Source organism: Lissotriton helveticus, chromosome 12 (genome assembly GCF_964261635.1).
Source record: "Lissotriton helveticus chromosome 12, aLisHel1.1, whole genome shotgun sequence".
Lineage (NCBI taxonomy): Eukaryota > Metazoa > Chordata > Amphibia > Caudata > Salamandridae > Lissotriton > Lissotriton helveticus.
In genome coordinates, this window is record NC_136073.1 from 148,441,261 (window position 1) to 148,452,461 (window position 11,201).

At 44.7% G+C, this 11,201-nt stretch overlaps 1 protein-coding gene across 1 annotated transcript in view; it reads left to right on the forward strand.

Annotated features, from left to right (window-relative positions):
* The window catches only part of CTC1 (CST telomere replication complex component 1), a 230,849-nt gene extending 220,034 nt beyond the window's left edge, over positions 1 to 10,815 (forward strand). The window contains exon 24 of the mRNA XM_078671543.1: positions 10,181 to 10,815. Coding sequence (XP_078527669.1) covers positions 10,181 to 10,335 — 155 coding nt within the window. The 3' untranslated portion in view covers positions 10,336 to 10,815. The remainder of the gene's footprint in view (positions 1 to 10,180) is intronic.
* Positions 10,816 to 11,201: the final 386 nt, after the last annotated feature.

Consider the following 11,201-nt stretch of genomic DNA (forward strand, 5'->3'; position numbering starts at 1 on the left):
TAAATATGATTTTTCATTTATGCAAAGACAGAGAAACAATACTTTGTACTTTGTATGAGTTTTGTGATTTGAGTAAACCCTCGAATACAATTCTTTCATGCAGACAGCCTCCTAAGGGTAAATTTGTCACTGTGTGTAATTTTAGCAAATATCACACCTAATATGCTTTGAAATATTTAGGGATTTCCCATTGTCTGTTGTTTGTACTGGGCTACACTAGTTTGTATGGCTGTAGTTTAGTTGATATGGCTTTACTTGGAGTTCTAGGCCTGTTGGTGTGGTTCCTAACCCATTACACCCACTTTGCAAGAAGTGGGTTTTGTGCTACGCAACTAGAGTTAGATTACTCAACATTATGTTGTTACATATATATTATAATTTATGGAGTAATAAAAAGTAAGATGAGAGAGGGTGAATTTCAATATTAGTAAATAACCCATTTCTATAAATCCTTGGTATAGTCAAGAGAAAGGGGCATGGGGGCATGGGGTATTGAGGCTGAAATTGTGACATCAAAGATTTGCTTAGGTAAAATGGGTCATGCTGAGTGTCCAGGGTAAGTTGATACTGGGTGACTGAGTATAGGAGTAGGAGGTGGGGACAGTTTGAAAGTTGGAAGTATTTAGAGGTCAGGAGGGATGTGACAAAGTATAGGGTAGCTTTGGTGCTGTGGAGGGAGTTGGAATAGTTTACAACTGGAGGTAGTTTCAGTATTCGAAGGGTAGTTTGAAGGTGGAGTTCGCGTGAAGGTAGGGGTAGTTTGTTTGAAGGGGTGACTTTGTTCTAGAAGGTAGTAAGTGGAGATACTCTGACTGTAGGCAGAGTTCTTTGACAATAAGAAGTAGTTTGAGTGGGGGGTAGTCTAAAAGTATGGGGTAGCGATAAGATGGGGTAGTTTTAGTGTTGGAGAGGTTGTTTTCGGGCAGTTTGGGTGAAAGAGGTTAGGTTTAAAGGGGAGGGATCATTTGAGCATAGAAGTGCTAGACTGACGATAGATGGGGACAGTGAGAGGGAAGATTGGGATATCTGATGGTTGGGCTAGTTTAAGGGGCAGTATCGGGTAAAAGTGCATTAGCCTTGGCTGTGTATTAGTGCCCTTTAAAATGTGTTTTAGCCACACTGCAAAGCATCTGCACTGCTGTACAGCATGGCTACAAAGCAATAGCTCTCATAAGCAAGACCCTTTGGCTTTGCCAGTGCTTGGTTTTTATTACAGCGTCATCTCAGCAAAGTACGTCTGTGCTGAAATGGACATTTATAGCTGAAGAGTGAATGTGGCAAGCAACACCTGTATGTTCTTAGTAACACACACAAAAAGAGCGCAGGTGATATGAAGGTGCAGAGACCTTGGCATTACTCATGTGCTAACAAGAGATGTTTGTGAGGACAGGCACATACCGTGATATCAGGACTCACATTCAATTACTTTGCTTTCTAAACAATCACGAATATTGAAACAAGGCACCTTGGGTGCAATTCATTTTAATATTACATTGGGATACTGTTATTAGTATACATTGACACGGTTCCTTCTGCAGATTCCGTGGGTTGTCCCCTCCTAGTATACCCTTTTCCCCCCACAAAAATATGAAAATATTTCTGGAGTTTTTCACATATTTTTTGTGGGCATGGGGCTGTCTCAAGTGACAGGTGCAGGGTCAAGGCTGTCTCTACGATGAGCCACCGGTCAGATCCCTCTTCTGGCCTTGGTAGGTAAAAACTGAATTTTTCACATTCTACTGCATTCTCTGGCCTAACACTCCAGCTTATTGAAATGCTTTCCGAGCACTGACAGTCTTCAAAAACTCACACTACTTTACTGGTGTGATCGTAGGTGACACTGAGTTGGTGTTGAATGCTCTCTGGTTGGCGGGAGGGAGGAGTAGAATGGTTACACTGCTCTCTCCTGGGATGGGGGGGCGGTCAGGGTATGTAGTTCTTCTGCGGCTGGGGCAGTGGGTGGCTCCACTGCTCTCTCCTGGGAGGGGCATGTGGGATGGCTTCTACTGAGCTCTCATGGGGGGCTTGGGTAGAGTGAAAAGGCTTCCACTGCAGGGCTGGTACTGCCCCAACTGCAGAACTCAAGTTAGTCTAGTGATCAGGTACATTGGCCTCACCTGTAGTATCTTGAAGGTGCTGCCAGGGGAATCGTGGTCAAACTCAGTGTGGTGGACCGTTCTGCAGACATTGCTGAGGTCATGGACGGGCAGATAGGGGACAGGGAACAAGGGTCCTGCACAAGCTGTGATGTTATGAGTGAGATGTCACAAAAAGGGTAGGTAGAACTGATGTAAGTTTTGGGTTTCCTTCTGCTTTTCCTTCAGCGGCGTAGCTAGGTGGGGGCGGTCTGCCCCAGGCGGCACTATTTTGGGGACGGGGCTGTCTAGCCCTGGACCGTGTCTTGTATGTGCATGTAACTTGCATGATCGAGGTAACTATTAGCGGCGATACTACGTGTCTCTCTGACGTCTTTCAGGTCCTCGCCGTCCTTTTTCCCCCAGCACCCCCCCAGGGGGGCGGCAATCTGAAGGATAGCCCCGGGCGCCACAAGCTCTAGCTACGCCCCTGTATAGCCGGTAACCCTCCTTCTGTGTGTTCGCTGTTGGCTGCATTTAGTAAGTGCAGTTTCCTGAGCCAACCCTATGTGCTGTTCGTCTGCCCCTCTGTCCATTCCACTGCGGCTGTCACTGCGCCTGAATTACATTTCAGGAGATAAGTATGAGGCCGAAGCCGCAGGCTGCCCTCGGTGGTCACACTTCATCCAGGGCCTCGAAAACGATCAGACATGTGTGTTATGTGATCCAGGGAGAGGGCTGCGATGTCACCACTGATTGCCCTTTACATTCCTGGTCGAGAAATGCGCTGCGGTAGAGGGGAGCAGCTGCTGGATGGAGTCCACTTTGTGGAAAATGCCACTGGTCAGGCACTCAGCGCAGCCTCTGCTGCAGTGTGCAGTAACAGTAGACAAGCGCCAGCACCCCCGCCCTCTCCCCCCCTTGACCCACCATGCAGCCTGCATGCGAAGCCCTCCGTGATGCCTTAAATCTGATTTCATAATGCTGTCATCCGCATTTCCATTAAAAGACGTTAGAAGCATCGGGTGTGCGTGAACAATCCCCGCCCTTATGTTCATTATTCAGTTATTCTAGTACATATGCGGTAAATATATATATATATATATATATATATATATATATATATATATATTAACTTTGTGACGCAGCCATATCTCCATGCGTTGAGTTCCTGAAACCAACTGTTTAAAATTCAAATCCTGGCAGTGATATCACAACTTTTCATCTTTCGATGGTCGGTAAATAAGTACTATTAACTGTAATATTATCCCTTTTCATTTAAAAGCTTAAAGGTAGTTGAGGGTTTTGGTTTGTATTGCATGAGCTGACTGTTGCACTCAGTAAAATAAAGATGATAACTCCTAGTTGTAATGTTCATGTAGTATATTTATTCTTGGGATTAGATAGTCAGGTACAGCATTCAAGTAGGAATGTAATATGGTAAGAAACCCCACCTGGAGCAGATAACTTCCTGCTCAGCCTCCAGGTAACTGAATCCCTTGAATAGCAACAGGTAGAATCATGGATGACATCACAGGGACATGACATAGACAAGCAGACACTAACACTAAGGAGGGACAAAGAGAGAGGAAGAGCAGGATATAACACTGACTAAGGTAGGTTTTATTTCAAGTATGACTATCAGTTAATACGTGGTAGATTTTTTGTACATAAATTGTAATAATATTTGATTATCTTCGTAAATTATCACCAGTACATCCTTAACATCGTTTCATAAAATGCAAATAAAATGGCTTTCAATTAAAAAGCTTTGATTTGAAATGTCTTCAATCTGTGCCCTATATTTACTAAACCTTACGCTACTGCGTAACTGTTGTAAAGCAGCGCAAATAGCAGCGCCGCTCAAATGTTGAGCGCAAAAGGCATAACAAGGTGGGGACAGAGCAAAGACCCATAGGATTCTATGCAAAGCCAGCTCAACTCAAGTAGTGCAAACCAGCATGACCCGGCTTTATGTGAACTTGGTGCCCTATATGTGGTCTAACCTCGGTGTGAAGAAAAATCATGAGATTTTTCCACAGCTGAGATGTGTAATGTTGTCAAAATAGCATAGCACCAGATTGACCCTTATTCTGCATCAGGAAATTTGTTTTCGAGATGCTCTTTGAGTACAACTGTCACGCAAGACACTGATTGTTCGCCTCTGCGCTGTGGCCAAAATGTTTCAATCTCATCTTTTTCACATGCTGGCGAAATCTCTCAGCTCTTCCCGTTATAGATCATTTGTCCCATGTTTACTGGACACAGTAGTATCAGGTGTTGGAACCCTACGCCTCTTCCTGGAGCAGTGCGAAGGACTGACTGAATAATACAGTGACTTAGAAGAGTGCACACAAAGAAATATGCAATCCCAAGAAATTTGTTTTTTGGCATTTGCTGAACATCAGTTACTTTGGTGTGTTTCAAGTTTGGTTTGGTGTCAGTGGCAGCCGGCATGGCTCGCGGATGGCTGGGCAGGGGTGGACGCAATGTAATAGGTCTCGCATGTACGTGAGTTTGACCTATTGGCATTGAAAATAACAATGCCTTTTATTTATGTTTTGGTTTTTAAAACATAAATAAAAGGCTTTGTCATTTACAATGCCAATAGCTTAAACTTGCGTGGTAAAAAAATGCAATAGTTTGCGAGAGTTTAAGCTATTGGAATTGTAAATGACAATGCCTTTTATTTATACTTGAAAACAAACATTAAATTACATTGACAATAGCTAAAACTCTAAGAAATGCGAGACCTATTGCATTGCAAAGGCTTGTTTTCACCTTCTTACCCCTTTTTCTGTCTTTCCTCTCTTGCACTGTGTCAAAATCTGATGATGAAAAATAAGTTTGCGTCCTAAAAAATGAGTGCTGGCGCCCACCACCTGCAAACATTGAGCACAGGCTGTCGCTTTTTACCAAATATTTTAGTCAAGGTACAAGTACACCTCAAGCAGAGCCAATTGATTTTCGCCATCGAAATTTTGAGTGTTCACAACTGGCGTGAGCAACTGACATCCCTATTATGTTCCACCACATATTCTATAAAAAAACAAAACAATGTAGCATAATATTTTTTAGGTTGCCTTTTAAGGAGCTGATTTGCTCTATAATCAATTCACTACATATTTTAGGTGACCTGTGTAGGGATCGAGTGTCACCCCATTCAATGTTCTGTGTAACTTCACTAACACTGTGAGTTGTAACGTCTGACGTCAGCACACATTTTATTGCACCTAAATCCTGCTACTTATGTTGCTCCAGCCACATTGGTATTTCTTTTACAAGTGCACCGGTAAAACCATGAAGTCATACTGTACCGGCATTAGCTGATACTGTGGGGCGTGGTAGTTACCGATAAAAATGATGTAGCAATACAGCACCTGATGTTAATGGACACTGTGGGTGCAGTAATTACAGATATGGTAATTACCCATATGAATGACTCAGTAATAGAGCACCCGGCATTACCTGATACTGTGGATGCAGTAACTACTAATATGGAAATTACCCATACAAATGACGCAGTAATAAACACCCAGCATCAATTGATACTGTGGGTGCAGTGATTACTAATATGGTATTTAGGCATACAAATGAAGAAAAAATAGTGCACCTGGTCTTACCAAATACTATGAGGTGCAGTAATTACCAATATCATATTGCTGCCTCTTTACAAATTCCCCAATAGAGAAAGTGGCTTAACATGCAGAATTGTTGTGGGCATTAGTGACATATTTCCATGTTTTGTGTTTTCCTGAGCACTTTCCCCTGTTAACGGTTGTATGATAGAACCACGAGTGGATAAACCACGCGTGCCTCTACCACGCAATCTAAACAACAAATGCATCTTAACCATGCATTCCTTTACCACGCATGCCTTTACCACGTAATTTTGTGGTAAAGGCATGAATCGTAAAGGGGCATGTGTGGCTTGGGTCGCGACCCCTCTCTCTCCCCCACCCTAAGCTACAAACTCCCCCGCCCTGAGTTCCAAATACCCCTACCCCCTCAAAACTACTCCAATCCAGCCCTAAAAACTACCCCAATCTCCAGCCCTGAAAACGACCCCTGACTCCCAAGCCCTAAAAACTACCCAGATCCCACAGCCCTGAAAACTACCCCGACCCCTCCAGGCCTGAAAACTAGTCCCGAACCCCCCACAGCCACGAGAACTACCTCCAACCCCCCCAAGCCCTAAAATCTTCCACGACCCTACAGCCCTGAAAACTAATCCTGAACCCCACCATCTCTCAAAACTACCCCTGACACACCACCAGCCTACAAAACTACCCCGACCCACTCCAGCGCACAAAACAAATCTGACCCAGCCCACAAAACAACCCCCGACCCACCGCACAAAACAGCCTGACTCACCCCAGCACACAAAACCCCAGACCCACTCCCAGCCCAGAAAACTACCAAGACCCCTCCAAGCCCACCCCGGCTCACAAAACATGCCCAGACTCACCCCCAGCCTACAAAACAACCCCTACCCACCCGCAGCCCACAAACCAACCTCTGATCCACCCCAGCCCAGAAAACAACCCCAAACCTCCAGCCCTTAAAACTATCCGACCCCCAGCCTACTAAACTACCACAAAACAATCCCCACTCCCACCCCCAGTCCAGAACTATACCCAGCCCCACTTACCTCACAGCTTCCTGGAGGTCTTCCTGCTTCTGTCCACAGCAGGCAGCAGCTAGACCATGCATTCTTCCACCACGCGTATGCATGGCTGAGGGATATGTGAGGTTAAGACATACGTGGAAGGGCTTGCGGAGTCGAAACACTCATGATTTTGACAGCAGTGTTCGACTGCTTCCCTCGGTTCACACTGCACCCATTTTTTCCTGGCTCTCTTTGAACAGTGAAAGTACTCAATATGTGGCTTTTCCTCCACAACTCCTAATTCTGATTAGGGTGCAAATTCAAGTTTTGGTCCATAGTTACATCAGGGCTCACAATAAAGACCTTTTGTCTCACATTTTGTGGCAGCTTTGTCAGTAAGTGTGCACAAGGCAGTTCTGCTCCTTAACCCCTTGCGTGCTGCTGTTGGCCGCAACGGCCGACGGAGCCCCGCCCACTCTTTAGAACTTCCGCACCGCGGCAGAAAAAACGCCGCGGTTAAGGCGTTAATGTACTCACAGCCACCATTGCTTTGAAACTGTTTACCTGGAAAACAACATACTCAGTGACCACTTGAAGCCTCAACAACACTGAGGACGCATCTTGTTGTACCGAATAGTGTCCCCTACTCTGTTGGTGTAAATAGTCTTCATTTTCTTCTGAAAATGTTTTCTGACTGACTTTCACATAAACGCGAAAATCCTCTATCCTACTTTCTTTGCCAGTCCTGTCATTTAAGGCTGGATTGTTCCTTTTGGGGCAAAACTTGATTTACATATGGCTGGTCTCTGTCTGGGATGGCATACTTGGTAAAAACAATGGGCTGGATTGCAATTCTAAGCAAACATCTGTGTCTGAACGACAGATGTGGGACTCTTGCTCCATGTGCTGCAGGACTCATGTTATACATCACTGATGATGTCTAAGAAGGCTGAAACCAGTCTGGTATTGCTCATGTTCGCATCTGGAGGAGGCCAGGCCTGACATTTTGGGCCAACTGTTCCTATTGGAGCAGGACCAAAACTGATTGGTAAGTGGCTGGTCTCTCTCTAGAGTAGCATTGTGGGTGAAAAACAGTGGTCAGGAGCGCAGAACAAGTGATCACCAGTGACTGAGATTAAGTTAAGCATTCATTCCATCACCTTTTTGCTGTTGCAGTGTTATCTTAGAGGCGGAAATAACATTCCAAAATCTGGCCCGTAAAAGGACGTTGATCTTTGACTACTTCAACAATAAATAATAAATACTTTTTCCTGAATCCCCACCAAGCAATAAATCATGGTGTCTAAATTGTGCTTTATTTAGGGGTGCTGTGGTAGTCGAGGTTCTTGGCTTCCTCCTAATGTTGTTATAGTTTGTGCCAGGGTAGCATCTCTCGCCACTTGAACTGCTCAATTGTTGGGTACCCAACATGCACTCCGGTAAACTCCGAACCAATTATCCAGACACTGCTTACTTAGCATATTGGTGATGGGTCATGCTGTACAAACCACCAACATCAAATTTGATTGTGTTTAACTCGCATGAATGTTTGGATCGAAGATGTGCAACCTAATATTAAAGAGCCTAACCCAACCCCATCCCTGAAAACTACCTCTAAACCCCCCTAGCCCTGAAAACATCCCACCTTGAAAACTAATCCTGAACCCCACCAGCCCTGAAAACTAGTCCCGAACCCCCTACAGTCCTGAAAACTACCACCAACCCCTTAGTCCTAAAAACTTCCCCATCCTCCTACAGCCTTGAAAACGAATCCTGAACCTGCCACGGCCCGTGGAGAGAGTTGTGGTGGGGAAGAGAGGCGGGGCGGGGGAGGGGCAGGGTGGTGGGTGCTAAAAACCGGAATATGGATAATTGGAGGTAAGTAAACAATTTAATAAATAAAACGAATTTCGTAGCGCGCCCTGCATCGCAAAATGCCATGCAGCCCGCGCTATGAAATTTGTTATCCATATTCCGGTTTTTAGCACCCCCCACCCTGCCCCTCCTGCGTCCCGCCTTTCTGCCATACCGCAACTCCCTCCACGGGCCGCGGCTGTCCTGAACCCCACCAGCCCTGATAACTACCCCTGACCCACCCCCAGCCCACAAAACTACCCCGACCACCCCAGCGCACAAAAGAAATTCGACCCACCCCAGCCCACAAAAAAAAACCCGACTCACCCTGCAAAACAACCCCCAACCCACCCCAGCCCTCTATCTGTCGTCACTTGAATTGCTCAATCATTGGGTACCCAGCATGCACTCCGGTAAACTCCAAACCAATCATCCAGACACTGCTTACTTAGCATATTGATGATGGGGTATGCGGTACAAACCACCAACATCAAATTTGATTGTGTTTATCTCGCATGAAGGTTTGGATCGAAGATGTGCAACCTAATATCAAAGAGCATTGGGCCCTATCTAGACTTCGGCGGAGAGAGTACTCCATTTAAACGGTGACGGAATACGCTCTCCGCCAACGTTGAGTTCCTTCTGCCTTATTTTGGGCAAAACTTCAGTATGTATTTAGCAGAGACTACTCTGCCTCCACTGCCTGCATACCCCTCTGACAGGCTAACGGAGTAACAGCCGTCAGAGGTTTGGCCATGTGTTCACCCATCCTATTTAGAGTAGGCGAACACGTGATCAGTTTTCACTGCCATTCACTGCCAGATGAGATTTAGTTTTTAAAAATAGAAAACAATTTAAAAGTTTGACGTGCCACTTTGTCATGTTGACGGAGCTGTCTGTCAAACTTTCAATTCATTTAAGGAACCGCCTTGATGGTGGCTCCTGTAAAAGCAAGAGATGTCCTCTGGACCGGCAGATATCTCTACATTTGGAGGGAGGTTAGTCGTGGAGGCCAACTGAGTACTTTACTCTGCCGCCCTGACTGAGCAAATTCCCGTCCACCAAACTATAAATGAGGCCCAATGTTATTTGGACACTTTCTTGTCATAGCTGTTATTCCCCAGTGTATTCATGCCTGGGCTCAGCTGGGAGTAAGAGTAAGAACAAGTTACTGTAGAACCATAAGCCTTTATCTTCCACGCCACACTTCATTCATGATACACCATCTTCAATGCCCTCTACTTGTTGCCAATTTGTGTATACTATCTTTGTCAGTGGAATCGAAAACTCACCTCAATTTTCAGTGCTGTAACACAATTGCTTCGGTTTATCAGGCGAATAGACATCATATTTTCTGTGAAAAAAGAAAGAGGGGTCTTAAAGAAGTACCTGGTACTATTAGAGATAAGCACTTGAGCAACTTTTTTTCTGAAAGTTGTGCTGATTTTTCCCTTTACATTGCACGTTTCTTATGTTTTATTGTGATGAGTTGAGAATTAAAAAGATTTTCATGGAATATTTACAAAATAAATGCACAAGACAAATGTTGAAGTAAATGTTTTTTATTGATTGTTAACAAGTCTGCAAGTGAATGCAATCCACACTCTTTCACTTTGACCAATTGTTTATGATCTTCCTCCAGATTCCAGGCAGATGAGAAGATTCACTCACAGAGATCAGGAGTATGTCACTACGTTGCACCCACAGCTGTCCCTCATCTGTCTGGACCTGCAGGAGGTGGACTACAGAGCGCTCAGTCACGTGTGCAGTGACAGGATTGAGCAGAACAGACTTTAGGGCACAGCTACAGCTCTGCCTTAACATTGTGGATAAGTAAAAGGATAAGAGAAATGCCTTCCTCCGGTCCATTATAGGGCTTGTAATCTAATACAAAACATGTATGAATGATTTGTGGCCTTGTGGACATTTCAGGCTCCATCTGTCGCTAGCCAAGTATTCATTTTAGGTAGCTACAGATATGATATATTGGTAGCCAGCCTGGATCCAGTGTCTATGGCCTGCCTGTCTAAAGCCAAAGCATACTTTTACATGAGCAGTTGAATGTAGGTTTGCATGTCACACTATGGTGTTTTCAATACCAACTGGCAAGGATATTGTATCTGCAGTATTGACTGACAACATAATGTCAAGGTATGGGCATATGGGGAGTATAATATTGTATATTCGACACTCCTCGTGTACTTTACCTTGAAAACAGGTTAGTAATCGATAACACATGTTTTCAAGCCAATATTAAAACCATGGTATAGACCTAAAGCCTTATTGTTTTCTATTTTAATCCAATTCCTTCCCTCCTCCTTTCAAGCTCTCCCTGTTATTCCTTGTAAGGTAGAAGGGAGAAAACGATTACTTGAGGTGCTGGTAATGGGCACAGAAGTCAAAATGAGATGCAAGCCCTCATGTGTGTCACACTGATTCTTTTTCTCACCTCTTCCGCATGCAAAAGGATTCGTAGGGGGGCGAGATATCATTGGTCTGCTCCCACCTACACCCTTTGTTTTCACAGAACATTTGTACATGCCTTGAGTATAAGAATTTGTTTGTACGTTTCCATCTGCTTCTATACAGTGTCTTCTCCAGTGTCGTTTGGCAGCAGGGAAGCTGTGCTTCTCCACTTTTCAAATGCTGCCAGGATGCATGGG